The sequence below is a fragment of the Macrobrachium nipponense genome, chromosome 20, assembly GCF_015104395.2.
Source record: "Macrobrachium nipponense isolate FS-2020 chromosome 20, ASM1510439v2, whole genome shotgun sequence".
NCBI lineage: Eukaryota > Metazoa > Arthropoda > Malacostraca > Decapoda > Palaemonidae > Macrobrachium > Macrobrachium nipponense.
The window spans coordinates 30410071-30432713 of NC_061089.1; the positions used below are offsets into that span (position 1 = coordinate 30410071).

At 38.3% G+C, this 22643-nt stretch overlaps 1 protein-coding gene across 6 annotated transcripts in view; it reads left to right on the forward strand.

Moving 5' to 3' along the window:
• The window catches only part of LOC135224389 (uncharacterized), a 145863-nt gene extending 123743 nt beyond the window's left edge, over window positions 1-22120 (forward strand). For 4 of the 6 annotated variants that reach the window (XM_064263356.1, XM_064263363.1, XM_064263372.1 and 1 more), the window contains exons 5-12: window positions 3521-3544; window positions 6640-6989; window positions 10625-10759; window positions 14172-14280; window positions 15141-15272; window positions 15765-15970; window positions 16159-17629; window positions 18280-22120. In XM_064263356.1, the coding sequence (XP_064119426.1) occupies window positions 3521-3544; window positions 6640-6989; window positions 10625-10759; window positions 14172-14280; window positions 15141-15272; window positions 15765-15970; window positions 16159-17629; window positions 18280-18675 (2823 nt within the window). In that variant the 3' untranslated portion in view covers window positions 18676-22120. The remainder of the gene's footprint in view (window positions 1-3520; window positions 3545-6639; window positions 6990-10624; window positions 10760-14171; window positions 14281-15140; window positions 15273-15764; window positions 15971-16158; window positions 17630-18279) is intronic. The other 2 variants (XM_064263395.1, XM_064263384.1) reach the window with 2 other exon arrangements.
• Window positions 22121-22643: the final 523 nt, after the last annotated feature.

Below are 22643 nucleotides of genomic sequence, written 5' to 3' on the forward strand. Positions count from 1 at the left end.
CTAACCAAACAAGTCTGTTTGACTTCACACGACTAAGCACAAATGTGGAGAGAATACCGTAGTACCTCATCGATTAAAATGTGGATTTTTTCATTTACTTCTATCGGGTGTATGCCGTGGCGAGTGTGCCAGGAGGAACAGCCCTCGCTTCTCTCCGTTTTACTATTTTCCGTGAAAACAATTCTCGCTGCCTCTCAACATTATTTCTGTGAAAGAGGAGTAGTTCAGAAGACGCTGCACATGACACCAAACGGCGCGGCATCGATTCACGGCGGGAGATTCCTCTGGTCCACATTGGACTCGGGTGGGCGTCGGCTATGCAATGCAATGCGGGGCGAGTGAACTTGCACTTACCGTGATACCTTCGTGATACCTTGTCCCCTTGGGACTGGCTTCCTTCTCGTTTTTGTTTTTGTTTGTTTGTCAACAGCCTTTATTTTCAAGTCTTTTACGAAACGAAAACATAGTTGACGAACTTTTTCTGTTTCTCCTGCGCCGCTGATGTATTTATATCTTATACTTTTTTATCGCTGCTTTATTGGCATTTCACCATACTTCTTTTCTCTGTTATTCTCTGTTTCTCATTAGGGTTTCCTCTCCTTTGACATCTTGCTTTGTGAGCCGAGGGCCTTTTTAGTTTGTCCAGTTTGAACGTGTCTAAATAATAACAATAATAATAAAGAAATGGTTGTGTTACCCATCTGTCCATCCGCCTGTGGTGTTTTCGCATGGTAACACTGCGTCCCAGGCTGTATATAGATACGCTTTGTGTAAGTTTTAGGTAAATAAAAGAATATCTGGGTATACATTTGCAACTGAAAAGTGTTTTAATAATTTACTGTATGCGAATTACACCGCTAAAATTCGAAATAGGGTATTATTTAAAGCCCGGGACGCATTGTTACCATGCGCAAACACCACTGGCGGATGGACAGATGGAAAAAAACAGAGTATAGGCTCGGCCTGATAATATTATATAGCCTTTTTATGCTGTGTTCAAGATTAAGTTTTATAGCGCATATTCTTGACTGTGACCGACTAATCATTTTTTCATTCACTTACCTATATAGCAGTTATTCGCAAAATTAGCATTTATTACTGACAATAAATACTGAAGCTGATCTCAGATTGGTTACAGCAGTAGTCCCAGGAGTAGTTTTAAGACCTGCAACCAAGTATCTGCTCATTTAAGTTGATACGTGTACCCTTGGAGAAGTTTCACCCCTTGGGCGGAAAGACCTCCATACTCTGTGTACACAGAGGATATAAATCCCTAGAGGAGACTGGCCCCTGGGCTTTTGACTAGGGAAAATACTTTTTTTTTTTAATTGCGTTTCCTCCATTATTTTCACGTTATGACACTTTCTTTTCATATGTCTAGGTACCTACCCCTTAAGTGCACACACACACTATATAGTATTATATATATATATATATATATATATATATATATATATATACATATATATATTCTTCTATTAAAACAGGATACGTCTCAAGTATAAAAAGCCCTTATCACTACTTGATAAGGGTTGGAGTCAGGCCACCGTAATATAGTCCTTTGCTTTAAGCCAGAGTGTTTTAATTGGGTTTTTATGCTTATGTGTATATATATATATATATATATATATATATATATATATATATATATATACTGCAGATATGTGTGCGCACGTGTATGTGAACGTACACGTGATAGAAGGTATGTGCGAAAACTGCATATCTGGATTTGGTGCAAAGTAGGTGGCGCCTGACAGGAGACCCGCACTGTCCCTGTGGCCACAGGGTCCCCCGCGCCGCCCAGGCGGTGTTCGATCGTGTGGCAGCGATTGCCAGCGATGCCACAGATGATGTAATGTGCGATCGATTATTCGTCGTAGAGTAATCTTGTGGCATCTTGCGTAACACGGCCTGGATGTATTCTTGGGTCGGTTCGTCTCTCTCTCTCTCTCTCTCTCTCTCTCTCTCTCTCTCTCTCTCTCTTGTCCTTATAATTTTTTTGCTAATGTATGAAGACTGTAAATTACTATATGCGAAAAGAAAGTCGAGTGGCGCACTTTACGTGAAGTATCGAATAGATTTACCATTAGGTTATTGTGAGGAAATGAACAGCTGTTCATTTACAACTTTGTCTTTTCCTTTTGGGTGGTTTTTTATTTATTTATTATGTATATATTTTTTTGCCTATCGTACATATATTTGTTGTCTAGAGTATTTTAATTTTAATTGTCGTTATAAGATTCACTCTTAATTAGCAGTATTAAAAATTCTGAGACTTCCAATCCTTTGAGGTCTTACAAACCTAAAAAAATCATATTTATTAAAAGATTTAGGTACTGCACCTAGGATCAACGTAAACTAGACACATACACGAAACCCTTAAAAATCTTATGTATACATGCACATATATATATATATATATATATATATATATATATATATATATATATATATATATATATATATATATATATATAAATTTTACATATGTATGTATGTGCATGTAAAAATAAAGGTTTTTTTGCCACGAAGGAAAAATGAAAAAGCGAGTATATATTCCATCGATTCATGGTTCTTATTTGAAGTCCTTTAAAATTTAATGTGATTCCTTTTAAGTGAACATTGAATTAGTCAGCCCATTTTTAGTTTTCTGTAAAAGAAAACTATTGTGCCATCTTTGTTTGTCCGTCCTTCCGCTCTCAGATCTAAAAAAAAAAAAAAAAAAAAAACTGCTGAACTGCTGAGGCTAAAGGCTTTAAATTGGTATTTTGATCGTCCACCCTCTAATCATCAAACATTGCAAATTGCAACCCTTTAACCTCAGTAGTTTTGATTTTATTTAAGGTTAAAGTTAGCCATGGATTGTGCATCTGGCAGCACTTTCTTGGAGCCATGGGACTCACCCTTACTCTACCTCATCTTTTTTTACTTGGGCGCGTCATTGCCGTCGTGTTTGCGCATTTCGTAGAGCATTGATTTTACCTAAAATTGATTAGGTAAATTTGGCATTTCGTTGCTTTTTAAGGAACAATTGTATATCGTATTCCGTATATTTGTGGTGTGTATTTAGAACTGATCTATTGTAGACCTTTAACATATTGTAGTCCGTGGTATATTTGAAATCGTATTATGTTCATCCTTCTTTTCTCTTTCATTTGTCATGTTTATTACTGTCACTTTTTATACTGCAAAAATCTCAAATTAATTCTGTAGCATATAGAGAAGCATGCATCCTTCTGTTCAATAACAGATATGTCTGTATATTCTGCTAGCTTTCCTTGTTCAAATTTGTCATATTTTTTCATTTCTTTTGAATTACTACTCTGCATACGAGTACTGTTTGCGTTTCACTCTACTAGTTATTTTTGCATGAATTCTGCGTTCAGATATCATTCATGTTTCTAAAGTATTCACTTCAGGCAAACTACTTCTTTTATTGCATGTCGGAAATCATCGTTCTGTTTTCCGTGTTATTTTCCTTTTCTTCTCCTTTTATCTCCTTTTTATCTTTTCTTGACAGGAGGACACTCAGCCGAAATCGCCGGTAAGTAACGAAGTATAACTGTTGGGATTCGCTTTTAGTTTGTGGGAGATAACCGCATTCCTTCTAACTCTTCGCAGGGATGTTAAATTTTATATCAAATCGTACATACGTACACACACACATGTGTGTGTGTGTGTATGTTTACATGTGTGTATGTGTTTGTATACGTAATTCACTGATGCTGCCTTACCTGTCATCATCATCATCATCGTCTCCATAATTGTCTTCAGTTCTAATGTCATTAAACTTCTTGGAAATGTTGACTTCATCTGCCATCATTCATCTATCTGTCGTTCCCTTTCCCCCAATTTTCCAAGGTTTCTCCTCTAGTTCCTCGTTTGGCTACTCCCTGATCCATCGTCCTCTTTTCACTTCTTTATTTTATTAATAACCTTATAATTTCGATTTTTTAAAATTTAATCTTGTCAACCTCCTTATCCTGTGCAATCTAACTTATCGGTGCAGTTATTTCTCTCTATGCTATTTTTCGTGCGCAGTACGAACCTTTGATACTGAAACTGCGGGTTTTTGTCTGTCAGCCGAAACCAGCCTTTTTGTTTACGCCTGAAAGTAATTTTCCCCTTTTTTTATTTAATTTCATTTCTAGCGTACAGTTTTCCTCCTCATGAAAAGGAATGTTTTTGTTGTTGCATCACTTCATCCCCATCTTATATTTCAGATTTAATACTTGTAGGTGATATAATAAGGTATATTTTTGCTCGTCAAAAATTCGTACTCACAGTCTTACAATGAGAAGGAAAGCGAAGCAGCCCTTGACGAGATCAGTTTGTTGCAAAGGGAACTTTTGCATCGGGGAAGGGCAACAAAGCGCGGGTCAGTTTTCCTAGGGATTCGGAGCATTTGTTGATGGATGGTTGTCATGGATGAGCGGTCTTCCTTCCTTCCTTCCTTCCTTCCTTCCACTGAAATTGGGAAAAATGTTCCTTCATTCGGGAGACTGCTTAAGTTCCGAGCGCGTATTGGACTGCATAGGTACACGCAAACTGCAACACACTACTGCTCATATTCACTAGATCTGTGGAAAATACAACTGTCCAATTCATGTGTGTGTGTGTGTGTGTGTGTGTGTGTGAATGGTTGTCAGTTAGGCAGAGTATGCATGGAGAAAGGTGTGCGTGTCCCTATTGATGTGTCAGTCATGGATTACATATCAACTTGCATAAGAGTATTCCTGGAAGATACATAAAATGTAACGTCCTTACAGCTCATCGAAACCCGTCGCACAATCAGTTGGTTAACAGTGCGAAAGGAAAGTATAAAAGATAAACAAAATACATAGGTTACGGACTTCTGTTTGCTTTGCCGCATCCTCTAATTGGTCTCCTTTTCTGACTACGCAGACCACGCTATGAGCTTCCTCGATTATGTTTCATGCCACTTTCTTCATGAGAGCTCTGGAAGTTACTTGGGGATTAAGGGGGCTCGGGTGAGGGAGGGGATACAAGTCCGCATTGGCCACAAGGCTCCTGTTATTCGGTGATAAGTCTCTCTCTCTCTCTCTCTCTCTCTCTCTCTCTCTCTCTCTCTCTCTCTCAGCTGGTGGTCGATAACGGCCCAGGTAAAGAAGGAAGGAAGAGGGGTGTTGTGAGTGCCATGTGTCATGACGTCAGGTGCCTGTCTCTGAAGACTTGGCCAAAAACGTTCTTTTAATCGTCATCCTCATCTGTTGTCTCATTATTAAGGTTTCAGACTCAGCTTTATTATTATTCTTATTATTCTAAAGATGAGCCCTATTCATATGGAACAAGGCCACTGTGGCCATCGACTTGAAATTCAAGCTTCCAACGAATATGGTGTTCATTAGAAAGAAGTACGGCGAGGTAAAGGGAAATGCAGAAAGGGGAGATCCTATTTGTTACAAAAAATAAATCAATAAATCAACAGATATTTTCTGATGCTGCATAAACGTTCTATGAAAATCTGATCCGTGTAACTGTCACATCGATGTTTGAAGAAATTAGTTTATATTGTGATTATTTTCGATCTATGATAGAATTTTTGCCGTTGTTTTTATTTTTTTTATTACATATCAACACCCTTCCATTATGATTTTTATGCCGTCATTATTATCGTCAGTATATTTAGATCAACCGTATGAGTAGACATAACCATCATCATAGTCACTGTAACAGTCTTCATCCTGTCACCGTTGTTTACATTGTTATTGTATCCCCCTTGTGTCCTGCGTCCAAATTTGCGTCTCATCATCGTTTCCGGTGTGTGTCATCTTTATCGTCATTAATACATTAATATAACTGTTTCGGGAATTATTGGTGATTGGAGCCCTGACTTTTATGTAGTGTTGTCTGCAAATTAAATTCCAGAGGTTGTGGGTACTTTTCACAGACTGCTTTTAATATCTAAGTTTTTGACTTATCCTCGACACCAGATCATAAACAAAGCAATTAGACCCAAGAGAAATTTTCGTCAGAATAAATGACTGCCAGAAAATGAACCGGCTGGAGAGAGTTAATACGGGGCGAGATGAAATGTTATTGCTGAACCGGAATCGTTACATGAGTCGCAACGACGGCATTTTCAGTTGTCCGATTTCCACGCGGCATTTTCAGTCACCCGAAGGTTCCGTCATCAGGATAACGTATAGATTAACAGACAAGCTAATCGCCCCAGTAGCTCTTGGGTCTTATTGTGATCCATTACCGCTTGCATCAGATATTTAAACACTTATAAGATCAGTTGTTAACATTGTGTGTTTTTTTTAAAGGATTGTTGGGGTTGATTAACACTACCACCACGCTTTGTTCTTTACAAACATATTTATTACACAAAAAGAGGTTGGTCAAATAATTGCCCTATTTGATTAGTTTCAGTGATACTGAGATGCTATGAATGGACAGCATATTCCTACGAACTTCCCAACTTCCTAACTAAAGTAGGTCGACATGATCTTGAGGACTGAAAGCAACCTGCAGTAAAGTTTAACACTTACATTTTTTTTCCCTTTGGTTGGTCTCACGTAAATTACAAGAGACCCACGCTAACAGAGAGCATTTGAAATAACTCTAAAAGAGAAATTAATCCAGGTCCCTTTTCTACCCCGGACACGTGAACAGGAACCAGAAGAAACTTCCAAACTCCTGCCGGCGCTCTCGCCCGGACCCAAGAGGAAGGTCGCCCCCAAGGAGGACGCCATCAGATTGAACGATCTGAATAAAGGAGCGGCAGGCGAAGGACCACGAGACAGGCACAACAAGAGTAACGATAGGAAGAGAAAGGACGAAGAAAAGGCTGGCAGAAGGGGAGGAGAAGAAGAGGAGAGAGTCGCTGAAGTTCCCAAATCGAATAACCGCATCAACTTCTCCGAGGACGTCTTCAGGCCGAAGCACAAGAGGAGAGAGAGGAAGGACTCCGACGATGAGGTGAAGCTTTCTGACATCGAGCAGATAGAAGAAGGCAGGGATAGGTGAGTCGTTTATGCAATTCTGGTGCTTACTTGAGTGTCTGTGTATGTGTCTTTGTGAGTGTGAATGGAATCACAAAAACCGCGACCATTTAGCACCTTGTCATATGATGACGAAGCACACGTAGATCATCAGTTTGCTTCCAGAGAAGGAAACACCACACTTGCGTTTAATGCTTCAACATATTTGACACCTAATTATAACATTTATATCCCTCTTACCTTTTAAGTATCTTGACACAAGTAGGTAGGAATCATTGACTCATTAGGCAGTGAAGGCCAATAGATTTCATGCACGATACTGGTGTAAACTGTGTTCCACAAGTAAATTGCTTATTACCTCCAAATTTAGCGTCAACCGGAACACTGTATTAGCCCTTCTCAGTCAGATATCTCAGCGCTGGAACCAGACGTCAAGCAAAAATCTTGCTCCTTAAACGGTAATTGAATGCCCAGATAACATCAGCAGGAGTAGGTCTGATGAGGAAGTTGACGTTTTCACTTTTTGTGATTATGATAACACACAGTGCCTTGGGACTCGAGTAAATTTTCATTGTTAAAAAGGAAAAGAGTAATAATAATTCACTACATATTTTGAATTACGGCTTTTTTTTATTGCCTGTTGAGATTTATGTTTCCCGCCATATGAAATCGTATGAGTGACAAATCTTAGTTGTGAATTATAACCGGTTTCCTTTCGAGATTTTTATTAATTTCTAATGCATTTTCGCCATTTCGGTTTTTTTTTTTAAGCTGAGTTCCCTACGGATATCAAAGTTACAACAATCGAGGAGGTAACAAAAATTGCAGAAAATTTAATTCGAGCATTTAAGCAAGAGACAATACAGATCCAAGACTATGATCGTGTGAGAACTGAGAGATATTGCACAAAGATAACTGATCTGGAAAGCAAAGGGCAACTGCAGCTGTTCCGTTGTTAGAAAGTGCTATTTTGGGCGCAGAAGAGCATTAAAACCAGGGCTTAGGTGGAAGGGAGCACTCAAGGGAAGTTTGTATTGGCATTTCTCCCCCTTCTGAATGGGACTTGAAGAAGATACGCCTGATTCTGTCATTCTTGATAAGAGAGCACTTTTGCTCTTCCTCCCATGACTGCCGTTTATAAACAAGAGTAAACCCACCAAGAGTAAACCCACTGCTGAACAGTGATATAGGTTAGTGTTAGATAACTCAGAAAAGAGGGTAAGCTCTCTCTCTCTCTCTCTCTCTCTCTCTCTCTCTCTCTCTCTCTCTCTCTCTCTCTCTCTCTCTCTCTCTCTCTCTTTCCACACGCAAGTCACCATATTTTTATACCAGCACTCCATGATAGTTAGGCTGAATTAGATGTTACTTATTGTGGGTTTCGTTTAACGAGCGAGTAATTGAAAATTAACTCGTGATTTCCGTAAAAGATGAGTTAAACTTAATCTCTTAATATAGCTAATTTCGGCGTTACAGGAAAGGCTGAATTTTATAATACTTATAGTTGGGTGGTATTACAACTTATATATATTCAGAAAACTCAGGGGTACGAGAAACCTAAGGAAAAAAAAAGTTGGTAGTGTAAAGAGTGGGGTGGTTTAAAACAGAAGGAAATGATGGACCTACTCGCGGCTGTAGGAAAAGGAATCAGCAAGATTCGATTACAGTTCGGAATCTTTTAGGTAGGTCAAGTCATGGAGAGTTTGGGGGTTCACGTGGATCTTTCTTTCGCGTTTGGCCAGCAGAGCCAGACTTTGGCTCGGTCGATCTGTCCTCAGTTTCCCGCAATTTGGTATTCGTCAGAGAAACCCTCCGTGGAAGATGCTGTTTGGAACTTGGCCGGCTCTGCTTCGGATTACATTTGAGCTTAATTCAAATTAGATTTCCACTCTGAGACTTAAGAATTCTCTGCGAGACGTCGCTATATAGTTTTCATGGCGCAATCTAGAGCCCATCGTGAACATTAACAAGACTATAAAACTGTTGGAACTGTCTCATAAGCTCATAAGAGAGATAGTCGGGGAGGAGAGAGATGAGAGAGAGAGAGGAGGAGAGAGAGAGACGAGAGAGAGAGAGAGAGAGAGAGAGAGAGAGAGAAGCTTCTCGTTAATTTGAAGAAAAGTGAGAAAAAGGACCAGATGCAGAACGAATGTTATTTTAAAAATACAAAAACCTAACGCAGTATTCAAGGGTAATATTGACTGCACTGTGCTCATTCTTTCAACGGAAACATGTTGAAATATCATTTGTAAATGGAGTACAAAGGTCGTCAAAATAAAGAAAATAGTGTCATCAGGGGAGACAGAAAAAGATGAGGTCATTTTAGGTCAAGGTTGGTTGCATGGTAGATATATATTCAAATAAAGTTAGACGGCGTTCATTACCAAAGTGCTTAAAAGTGTTAGCACTTTATAGGCTAGTTATGTATAATATATATATATATATATATATATATATATATATATATATATATATATAAATTGCTGAATAGAGTGAACCGCCTTGTGCAACTCCTGCAGTTGAGAGGAGGCCTTTGCGGATTTGGGTCCATCAAGGCCGTGCAAGAAAAACTTGTGCCAAGCACGAGAGTTTACCTTTTACTTGGGAAGGAAACTGAAGAGTTGAATCCTGCAATCTTGTAACTGAAAAGCAAGGAAATGATTTCATCTTCCTAAACGCCGTCTCCTCTAAGAGGAAAGACTATTAGCTTCAACACATATGCTGTATAAATTGAACTCTGCTGTTCATGGTAGTTGTTGGTCTAGTTTCAATACTTTATGGCCATATCAAGTTATGTTAGTAGCTATAGAATCTCCGAATACCAGATCAATATTGGTAAGATTACACGTATACATATAAAACAACGGAATACATAAAAAGCATAAAAGGAGACAATGCAAGACCACAGATACGATAGGCTCACTTATTTATAGCATATATAAATGTTCACATGTATTTTTACTTGTATATGTGTGTACGTGGAAGGGAGTCATGCGTGTGCATGTTTATGGATTATAGAATGATTGGCTCTGTCTGAAAACATATTACACATCGAGCCATTCATCAGATACATAGATGTGTGTGTGAGTGTGTGTGTGCGTCAGTGTAACTGAACCAAAGGCTGATATTGTAACATTAACCTAAGTTTTGAATCTGTAGAACTGCATGACTTTTATTCTCTTTTGCAAATTTTTTTTTTCTTTTAAACTAACTATCAGTTTGACTAATTAGATTTAACCATTACTATAATTTAGAAATTTACTATAGAATTATTGCATTTTGTGTGACCAGGGTAAACAGATGAGACCACACCCGGAGTAAACATGTTAACGTCATCAACTAGGCCAACTCAGCCTCGCCCAGAGCAATTTCTGAGCAATTTTCATCTCGGTGGCATCGATAGACCCCTATTTGATTATGTAACTTATCCTAAGAAACTGGTCATTTTGTAGTCATTGTCTGTTTGCCCGCGCTGCATTTTGCTTGTCAAAATTTCATTTGATCTTTCCTTTCGTTTCGAACTTTTCATTTGCAACCCCATTGACTCCTGTCTGCATGGTGTGGTGCCCTACACGTGAACCCAACGCCTCTCTCCCGATGGGCATTTCATTTCCTCGCTGCCATCATGACTAATCACCGCATTATCACCAACCCTTCAGCGACGACTTAAGCGGCCGGTCGTCCTCGGACGGCGAGAGTGACCCAGACGACGAGGAGGAAGCCTTTCGGGATGGATACACGTCCTGGGATGACACCATTTGCTCCAATCGCTCGGCCTACTTTAAGCTGTACTAGTAAGTAACGAGTAAAGTGAATGGAGAGAGAGAGAGAGAGGAGAGAGAGAGAGAGAGAGAGAGAGAGAGAGAGAGCAGAATCATTGGTATTGTAGGTGACACGAGCGTATTTGATATGCGATTTTTTTGTAAAGCGTCAGAACGTATAGCGACCTACTTTCTGCGTGGGACGCCCAAGAAAGGTCACGGAAGGATACGATACGATGCAATGCCAAAGGCCGCAATCCGAAAGGTAAGCGTTTCCGTACAATGAAAAGGATAGTAAGCAAAGAAGGTGACTTTGTGACAACATTTTCAAGTCAAGAGGGCCTCTGATTCTTGCGCAAAGGTCGGGTAAAGTATTCATGTCATTGATAGGTGCCATTAAAGCTCACGGCCTCGAAGGCCTCCCTACTTGCTTAAAGGGACTGTGTCGCGCAAGGAAATGGGCAGAAGGCAGCAAGCATGGCAGTCGCTCATAGGCCATGACTCCCTGCAATTTTAGACACCTAGTATTTAGGTTGAGGTACTGAGGTCGTACAAACACACACATACGCACACACACACACAAACATACATATATATATATATATATATATATATATATATATATATATATATATATATATATATATTATATAATTATTACTAATCTGGACCTTAAATGATCCGCAGAATAACCATGGCCGACAAAGATCTAAAATATGGAGTTCATTCACGATCACTGCAATAGCTATCGAAGATGTAGCTTGAAAGACTGTTATTTGTAGTAAATAACGTTTGAGGGCGACAGCAACCACTCAAAAGAAAGCCATCAGGCTGTCAAACATCAAGCTTTGATCTCGGTCTGAGAGATGTATCAAACAGGTAACTATTATTTCGCCAAACCGGATATAATGCACTAATAACAGTACATCACAGTGTCAATTCATCACTCTTTTAACAGTTTGTACAACCAGAATCGTATGGCTACGTCAGCTGTTCTGATGTAAACAAAAGGTTCCTGAAGTTTAGAGATTTTTTTTTATCTTTACTTTGCTTTCTAATAAATTTTTTTTTGTTTTAGAGCATTTCATTGTATTCATTTTAAATGCATTTTAATTTTGAGCGTCTGTTTCTTTCGGTTAGAATTATTTATTTATTTTTTTATTTACAACAAACGGTGATGTACAGTACACTTATGAGACATCGGACCTATCTTATTTGATTCAACATTTTAGCTTCCATTTATTTTACGGTATTCAGTTGTTTCTGTTTACTGTAAAAATTGTGTTATATATGATATATATATATATACATATATAATATATTATTAATATATATATATATATAAATATATATATATAGATATATATATATATATATATATATCTCATATATAACACAATTTTTACAGTAAACAGAAACAACTGAATACCGTAAAATAAATGGAAGCTAAAATGTTGAATCAAATAAGATAGGTCCGATGTCTCATAAGTGTACTGTACATCACCGTTTGTTGTAAATAAAAAAAATAAATAAATAATTCTAACCGAAAGAAACAGACGCTCAAAATTAAAATGCATTTAAAATGAAATGCAATGAAATGCTCTAAAACAATTTATTAGAAAGCAAAGTAAAGATAAAAAAAAATCTCTAAACTTCAGGAACCTTTTGTTTACATCAGAACAGCTGACGTAGCCATACGATTCTGGTTGTACAAACTGTTAAAAGAGTGATGAATTGACACTGTGATGTACTGTTATTAGTACATCACAGTACATCACATATATATTATATATATATATATATATATATATATATATATATATATATATATATATATATATACAGTTTTCACAAATATTAAGCTACAAATATCATTTAGTATCGAATTCATTATACCCTTGGAATAACTTACCCAAGGGGAATTAAAACTGGTAAGTACTTCGTCTCCGGCAAGGTTCGAACCGTTGCGTGGTTTAGAAACAACTCAGACAGTAGGTACTCAAAGGAAACAGCTTGAATCAATCCTGACGAGGACGAAATACTTATCAATTATATAGCGAATTGGATGTTAAACGGTATTTGTGATTAAATATGTTATGCATAATTATAGAAGTCACGCGTTTATGTTAAAAATTATTCCTGAGTTTGTGAAATGGTTCTTATGCGAAGAAGCCTCAGGATTATGAAATGCATCTTAATATGTGAGACACATTCAGAGCATGAGAACGAGCCTTTGAAAGTGCGGCAACAGTCGATAAAAACCGGTGAGTGGAACCAAGATGGAATAACACTGGAACCTCCCTTGAAAATGCGACATGACGCCACCGCCCGGCGGCGAACGACAAGAACTCTAATTGTTCCCAGAAACTCCATTGGTTATACTCTTCTATATTAACAATACTGTTTTCTTAGATGCAGTGATACTCTATAGCAATTATAACATTTCTTTTAGTTATAACATAATCCATAGAAGTGCCAGCAGATTAGGACAGTTCAGTCAATTGGAAGAGGACTGGGTTACCGAACGAAATACCAAATCCCTATCTTTATAACAAAGGACATCGGATATTGAAAACTGCCATACTAATAAAATCTGCGTTGAGAATACATACAACCTTTGCAAAATATGAAGAACTGACTTCCCACAGATACAGTTGCAAGTTTTGCTTTACTTGCAATTGTTTTCCATTGTTTCCACTTGTTTCAACAGACCTGGCTGCTGCAAATGTTGGTTACAACACAGAATTTCTGAACTTTAGTACAGGTTTACCACTCACAAAACCATAATGCTCAGGCATTGGTGATCTCTCACGAACATTACCATAGTTACACACAAGAAGACTTTAAAATCCCGCATAAAGCAATAGAAAAACTGGACTCGCTCATTACAGTCTCTTGAAAGATATTGGAAGAATGAAACTTAAACTGACTTGCAATATGCTGCGAGTTCAGCACCAAGTGTCAGAGGCTCGAGACTTCTGGAATGTTGTTTCCGTCCTGAGCTCTTCCATCAGAGCTGGTAAGTTACAAGAAATGCAACGGCGCTTTAGTTTCTAACATTTTTCTTTCCTCTTCGTTTTGATCTCCACCCCTTTCCCATTTATTTGCTTCATAATTTGCATGTGTTTTAGTAATGAATACTTTATACTGTTATGATAACGTTGGAATTGTGACTTAGAAAGACTTCGCAGAAGTAGATCATGTAGGGCTCGCTGACACTTTTGATGAAGTGTAACTGTTTTCATACTAGCAAACGCAATGAATATTAGCTCTGTTATGATCAACTCAATGACAGTTGTTACTTTTAACGATGTCTAAGCTCAATGTTACCTCGCAGGATTGCATGTGTACATTTTACATTTTACAATAATCCTACGAAAGGTGCTGGTTGCTGTATGGATCACATTAATGTTAACATTTTCTGTTATTTCTCCTTTTACCGAAGTACCCAGCGTGGAGTTATAGGAGGCAACAGAGGCGAAGACACCAGATCCAAAGCGTCCAGAGCGTCATCCCACAATTCGCTATCGTCACTTATCAGAGAAAAAATGGGGGTGAGTTGCTCGGCTTCGTCGCTTGTCTTTTAATTCTTTGGCAAACGGCAGAGGAAAAAGATGAAAGATTGCTTTTTTCGTTGCTTCTTTTTTATTCGTGCACAGAGACAGCAACAAGAAAAGAAGTCAATTTCCTAGGTAGTGACCCCAACAAAATTCAAGTTGTTATCTAGGGGGTCATTGTCTTTATATTGGATATTTACAGTCTTTTGTTTGACGGTAAAACCCTTGAGGGTAACAACGATGCAGGAAAGATCCCGAATCACTTATACTGGTAATACAAAACGCTAGAGTTGCGAAACTGAGATGTAAAGAATGTTAAGGGTTTGTAATCCAAGAAGATTGATACTTGTAACATATTTTTAAGACTGCTTATACATCCAGACAATGGTAAATTAATGGTCGATTTCCTGTGAAATTCATATTCTCGCAGAAGAGAGCACATGTGAAAAAATGAATATTTCACTAAATTAAGATGTGAGGCACAAAGATTTTGCAAATTTCTCAGGTCATCAACCAATAGTATTCATAGCATGACATTTTCAAAAAATGCATTACCAATAATTTTAATAGTAACTTTCAGTAACATCTAGAAATTCTCACTTCTATTGTAAATATTACCAAAATCAGCAAAGACTATTGGAAGCAATTTCTACACCACGTCGTATCAGACAAGAAAATGAATAAAGGCAGTTACGCTTATTATTAGGAGGCGGGGGGGGGGGGGACTTTTGGAAGCCATTAAAATCCTTAGTCAAAGCTATAATTGGAAATAAGCTCCGATATCTTTCAGATGCCATAGAAATGTAATTTCGAGACAACTATAAAACTTAACTGAGCTCGTTGTATCTGCCTTCCAGCGCCCACAGCTTCCGACCAACAAGAAGTCCCGGGCTGACCTGGGCCTCATGATCCTGGTCGCGGTTCTGTTCATCATCATTGTTGTGGGGATCTCCCTCACGTCTTACTTCTACAATCTGCATCTGTTAGAGGTTCGTCGTACAAAATATTCATTTAACCTCCTTCTCAGAATGGAATTGGAGTCCACGCTTATTTTCTGTTGCTATTTTCTATGAATTTAATGTTAAACAAAACATGGCAAATAAAAACGAAACATGGTAAATAAAACAAAATTTTTATCTGCCCATGATACTACTAAATCTGTCATCATAATTTGTAACTTGCAATCTTTTGATGCATGGCAGATATAAGTTTCAGTGCTTTGATGAAACAATTTAAGAGTAGTATTGGTAGAAATTCCATTACTGTTTAGATATAAGTATCATAACTCAAGAGGAATTCTTGTATCGTACTTGTGTAATGATTTAAACTGGAAATGTTTTTTTTTTTTTTCAAGTACATTTGATGTTTGTTTTTAATACAGCCTATGCTACATCTCCTCTCTTCGCGCTCTCAACTCTTTTTCTCCTACATTTTTTTTCTTTTGTCAGAACAAATTCATATTTTCATTGTACCTTTTGCAGATGACAATCTTTAGTTCTATAAAGTTTTTCGAGAAGTCAAGAGTGCTGCAGATTTATAATCCTAGCTGGGAGCCCGTCGTCACTGCTCATTTAGGCAGCCATTTACCCTTGGAATCCATTCCTGAAGACTGCACGCATTATCTGCATTACCTTCATAAGCACAACCATTCAATGTCTAACGAAGGACGTGATCATGCTGAATACGAGTAAGTTACATAACACGTTTACATTTTAGGAGAATGTAGCCTACTTATTATTTTTTTTAAGAAATTCGCATGATACAATCTGAGCAATAAGTCACTTTCAGTTATAAGAACTGCAACTTTTTAAAAGAAAAAAATTGTCTTTAAAAAATGTTAGCTTTTTACAGTAGAAAATGTCCTCATTCTAACAGAGACTTCGTTTGTTTGGAGTGGACGTCCTTAGCTCGCCTACAGCTCCGTAAAATGCACCGAGCAGGTGATGTCCAGTGCTATTCTGTGTGGTGGGTGGCTGCGAAAGAAGATTTCACTCTGCGAGACTGCCTGAACGTCGAGGATGAGCAGTATGGTTCATGGTGGGGCGGAGGAGAGATGAGTAACGGTGGCTACCCTCTCACGAATGCTAATGTTCCTCCTTCACACATGGTGACGGGAAAGTTAGGATCCCATTCATGGGGTCAGCTTCTACGTCGAACTTGGTTGTCAGACCGAGCTTCTCTTATGACTTTGCCGGATACTTTTCAGGGATACGTGTCCGTAAATCATGAATCCGATAAACAACTCTGCCTTGAATCTCGCCCCCATCCTCATCTCAAATCAGTCACACCCACTCTTGAATATTCATTCTGCACCGCACCAAACATGTCCGTTCTTTCTCAATTCTTGTATGATAAAGCTGTTCATGACAGGAGAATTGTCATAGAATTCACGCAGGGTCATGTGAACCACAGTGTCATTGATGATGAACATAAGGAGTTAAACAAGACAGCAAACAAGACGATGACCCACAATACCACTCAGAACTTCTCGGAAGTCTTTGGAGAAGAGACAATAAATCGCGTTAAAGAAAGGATTGATCAGCCTGTTTGGGTTCCTTGGATGCCCCCTGATAAGCCAACACTGACACAGGATGCAGTTCTGAAATATGTAGAAAGTATAGTCAATCATGACTATGGAAACTGGGGCCATATTCTTCTGCCTCCTACCTGGCAGGCTCGTCCAGGTGAATTAACGTTTGATTCCAAAAGGTTTCCAGATCCAGCTGCCATGGTAAATGCCCTAGAGAAGAAAGGCTTCCGTCTAGCGTTAACAATTCATCCATTCGTCAGTGTTCACGCCACAGCTTTCTCTAACGGAACTCAAACAGGGCTTTGGGTTCGTCAAAGCAAGTCCCAGCTTCCAGCGCTAGCAAAGTATGATGAAGTACATCCCACAGTTGTCACAGATTTTAGCAACCCCAAGGCAAAGAACTGGTTTTCATCTCGCTTGAAAATCTTGCAGGACACTTATAAAATTGACCGCTTCCACCTGCAACCAGCTGATGCTCATGCACTTCCAGCTTACCATGAGTATCACCTCCCACTTCCAGGACCTGACTCAGTGCTCGTTCACTTCATGGCTTCAGTTACTTCAATATCGGCCCCAATGAGCTCAGAAGCAGCAGTCACTCCACCCTTGCCACCGACATTTTTAACACTTGGACATGCTGATGGATCATGGAGAGGACTGGAGACTCTCATCCCTCGCATTCTAACTCTGACCACCCTTGGCTATCCGTTGATTGACATTGGAGTGATTGGAGGGCTGGCTGAAGCAGGCCATGTTCCCGAAAGAGAACTCTATATCCGCTGGATTGAAGTGGCAACTTTCTTACCAGCATTACAAGTAAGTTGCAATTTGCTCTCGGGTCTGAGTCTGTCATGCTCGGTGCTAGTTGTCTGGTCATTTTGGGGTCAAGCAGTAATGAAGTTAAATGCCTTTTATTTATGCATGTATGTTTGTGGTATGAATAAAAAAAAATTCCTCCGCGAATAGTAAAGTCACATACTTTTTAAATTGAGCATAAAGCAAAAAACGACCATATCTCCTCACCTCAAGACATTGTAAAAGTGCATTGGCATGTTCTCAGAATAAAAGAAAAAACTTTTAACACTCAGAATATTTTCCTCTTTGCAATTAAATAAAAAATAAATAGATAACTGAATCACGAACATTTGGAACGTGATGAATATATAAATAAAGGTAAAAGCCAGGAAGGAAAGTTGAGTCGAAAGATCTCGCAGCACTCCATCGTTTCATTTTCTTTCGTGGCCTTTACCTTTATTTATATATCTATGTATATTTTTATATATGTGTGTGTTTGTGTGTTGTGCATATGTGTATATAGGCGTGTGTGCAATAGATGCACTGAATAATATAGCTAATGTGACTTTTATATGTCATTTAAAGAGATTATGATAGATCAAGTCTGTGTCATATTTTTGGTAGTCTCTCATAAGCGCGACATACTCACCGAGGCTTCTCAAATTTTCCAGGTGAACGTCTTGCCCCGGATGTACGGCGAAGAAATGAAAGCTCTCACTGTGGAGTATAACAAACTCCGGAAAGAAGTGGTGCTTCCTCGCCTTCACGAAAAGATTCCAGGTGCCGTCCGGAACGGCACTCCGCTTATCACGCCCTTGGCGCTATTTGCCCCGAGGGATCCCGAGGCAGCCAAGGTAGACAACGAGTGGATTCTCGGGAGGGATCTCCTCGTGGCGCCCGTCACGTACAGAGGAGAGAGGACCAGGGACATCTACCTACCCGAGGGGATCTGGGAAGACGGTATCGATAAGCACCTGAGGCGTGGCGGCCGTTGGATCAATAACTATAAAGTTCCTCTGACGAAAATTCCCTTTTTTATCATGAAGTCCATGGTAGAAGGGAACTAGATGCTTTCGAAATTCGAGAACGCTGTGCGAAAACTCGCTAAATGACAGTGCTTTATCCTTCTCGCTCTTGCCAGTCCGAGGCGGAACACGCTACCTACAAGTGAATTTAAGGACAAAAATTATCGTTTGAATAGACTTTATTTATACCACTTTGTTCTTACAAATGTAAATGATAGTGTACATAGTCGAAATATAGTTATTGTTTATAATCTTAACATCTTGTAAGTATTGTATGATATATAAAGAATGTATTGTCTTAAAGTTCCGTCGTCTGTACCGAAGTCTCAGAGGTTATAAAGAAAAGAAAATAGGATTTTCCGTGTAGAAAGTGCTAAGGAAACACTCGTGACGAATTTTTGTATCATATACTTAACGATTAAGAAAAGTTGACAAAGTTCATATGTCAGGACAAGTACCACTTGGCTTCTGGAACTAAAAAGTCCTGTCTGGGAGCTGTTCTTTCTCCATATGAGGACTGCTGATCATTTCGGTACTTAGTGAGAATTTATTGCCACATTTACCGCATTAATTTGGATTGGCGAATTGAAGCACCCGGACATATCTCAGGCATGGTCGACATTGTCCCCTCTACTAATTAAATGTTTCATTTCATATTTTGGTTCTATTTTTAGGTGATGAATATTAGAAGATGGCTTCATGAACCGCGAGACACTGACATATGGAAGTTCAACTGACAAACCTGAAAGCACTGAGTGAATTGCTGTTTATCCTTGAAAATGATCGTAGCTGCATTGCAGAGTTTTGAAGGTGTGGCAGTGCTTTGTCATGAAGATATAATTAGGTATTGTTCGCAGCTTTGAACAAACTGAACGTGTATGATAACTGGCAATTTTGAAATTATGAACTCAAATTTGTTCGTGGTGTTCAGAAGTAACGATTTAGAATTTCATTACATACACTGGAATTTTATGAAAAAATTATTTGAAGAATATGATTTGTGTGACCAGCTGCCTGTTGTTAATCCAGAATATCAAAAATCTTAATGTATGAAAAGAACTTGGTTTATGTTATCTGGTATTTTTGTAGGAATTCCTTTACTCCACTTGGCAGTTGAGATTTGTAAAAAGATGTTGACTTCCGTGAATCTTGTAGCTGTATACGGCATTAGAACGAGGGCTTTTCTACAGAATAAGGCTCATTAGTCATTTACAATGGTGCATTTTATGGTAGACATGGAAATAGAGGAATTTACAGTATTTTACGGAAAACTGATGATGTCTTCGCGGTAGTTAGTCAATTCTGTGCAATACCTAATCAGACCTAAGCAGTAGGTGTGGTAGGTAGTCGCTACATTGCAGGAATACTTCAAGACACTGAAGGGACTGTTGCGATTTTATCACTAGCCAGGTGTCTTTTTTTATTATTTTTTTTTAATCACAGTGACTTATGACATGAGACTTCAAATTCAGCAGAGACCGCTCAGATTTGAATGCCAGTGAAGCGTAGGGCGAAGTTGAACTAGTATACGCCAGATGATGCTCCTAAGATTTTTCTTGTGCTTCTTTGATGCAACTGCTAGTGAGGTTCAAGTCTCAGGTTTTTTTTATTTACGTAACTGTTCCTCAAGACCTAGAGTGAATATCCAATAGCAAAGGAATTAATTAATTAACTCTTGCATTTGTTTATATTATATTAAAAATATAACCGTAAATGTAAACATGCTAATTTGCTTGTTTTTTATGTCATATAAATAACGTTGTGCTAATGTTAAATAATTTTATGAGTTTGTGAGAAAACATGAAGCGCATTTTGTATTTATGTGGTTCTGATATAACGTATGTATACTGTAGTGATCCTTATGGATCCAAAAAAACTACGGATCGATTTCAGTGCTCGGTGGGAGCTCTTGCTGAATCGTCTTGTCTCTCGGGCAAGACAGAATCTGAGCAAGTGGTGGGCATAAAGAAGGCGTGAAATATGAATTATTTGTCTGTCTGATTCTTTCTCATCCTCTTGCCATCATCCTCCCAACCCATGTAAACATCCTGCTCAGTGGTTTACAAAGCATATCTTCTCCACGATGTTTTGTATCATCATCCCTCTCACTTAAGGATTGTATATCTGTAATCACATAATGTTGCTGATATCATCTGTAATCACATAATGTTACTAATATCTTATGTAATCACATAATGATCCTGATATCTTCGCAGTAGTGAATATGCCTTGATTGCTTTCATAGAAAGCTACTGCAGAATGTTAGTTAAAATTACCCGAGTACCTCCATATCCATACTAATCATCTAATCAGTTAATCAAGTATCAAGTGACTGTACCGTCAGTGAAATGCTTGCTAGATTGACACATTGACCACAGCGGATACGTCGAAGCAGCGTGGCTGATGACCGCCTTTGTCGGGACAAGGATGACAACCGAATCGTTCTTCTTTCTGTTTTCCTTGGAGGCGTGGCTGCTCGCTTGGTGTGAGCTCGAATCTTTTGCTAAAAGAATTACTAGTTTCGCTTGTGTTCTGTAATGGCTAATTGGAGCTATACTCTGTTCCTTTTTTTTTTTCTTTTTGCATAATGCGTTTCGATGATGCATAAAGTAGTTTTATACTGTATATCATTTTTTGACTAGTGAGCAAAAGTCTGATAAGTGAATGCTTTGCTAAAGAGCAGCATCTTTAGTACATATCGCAGTTACTCGGGAAATGTGATCAGTTTGAATCTACGCAAGTTTTACGGCGATTTAGCTCATCATCAGCTACTGGGACACTCTCCCAAGAGTACAGAAAACTTGATTCAACATGAGTGAAACCTTCATCTAGTGTCCAGCGGTACTGGGATATCATTACTTATGATGGCAGTCTTTGTTCCAGAGAAAAATCAGTCATAACCGATCATGGAAAAACACTCCCTTTTGATTTTGCTTAGATCCTCGAGTGGCGAGGAACATTCCAGTGCTAAAAGGGTAATTTTTAAGATGTGAAGTTATTTGTTATATTGAGACTACTTTTGTTCGTTGTGTGTATACTTTCAAATACTTTTTAAGCACTGTCATGTTGAAAGGGTTCTGTAGTGTACAACTGCTTTGTTTTGCCGTCATTGTACTTGTTTCGTGGAAAGATACTGTGCATATGTTGATGAGTGTGCCTTGTGTCAATTTAGCGAGTGTTGACTTTCCAAGGTATAAAGCTATATAAGGAACTCCAGAATAACCCCAGTGATACTGTTGGTTGTGAATTATTGTTAAAACTGTTTAACCCTATGTGGCTGTTGTATCAGTAACTTGTAATCAAGACATTCGATTCCAGTGAGCTTTGGGTTCTCGTAAGCGAATGAAGTGCCTTTGGATTTCTTCAGCGGTTTCACTTTTGAGTTTGTTAGTTTCTGTTTTCTCGCCTCGAATGACTGAGATGCAGATGCAGAGCGCCTCTTCACACAATTATACTCTGAAAGAAAAAGAATACCTTTCAATAATCATTATAGCATTTTTACTCACACACACACATAGTATATATATATATATATATATATATATACTATATATATGTATATATACTATATATATATATATATATATCTATATATATATAATATATATATATATATATATATATATATATATATATAATATATTGTCACTCAATGGTAAAGCACTGGAATATCGTTCGCACGGTCCTTGTTTTGATTCCCGGCATACTGCACAACAGTTAGGTGGTGTTAAAGAAAAAAAAAAAAAAAAGGAGGGGTATGGGGATAACAGCCTCATCCTTAGAGACTTGCCTGAGGACCGGAAGTCTTAACAGTTCTGGTGTCACACACTGTGCAGGGAGAAAAGTAAAAACAAAGAAAAAATAACTATATTATATATAATGTAAGTTTACACTCCTATAACATCTCCTGCTTCATTCAGAAATGGTTTTGAGGCGCCCCAAGAAACGTCATCCTATTCAAGTTGGAAGCCAGCTATAAATACCTGTTGAATGTTATTCAACTTATTTGC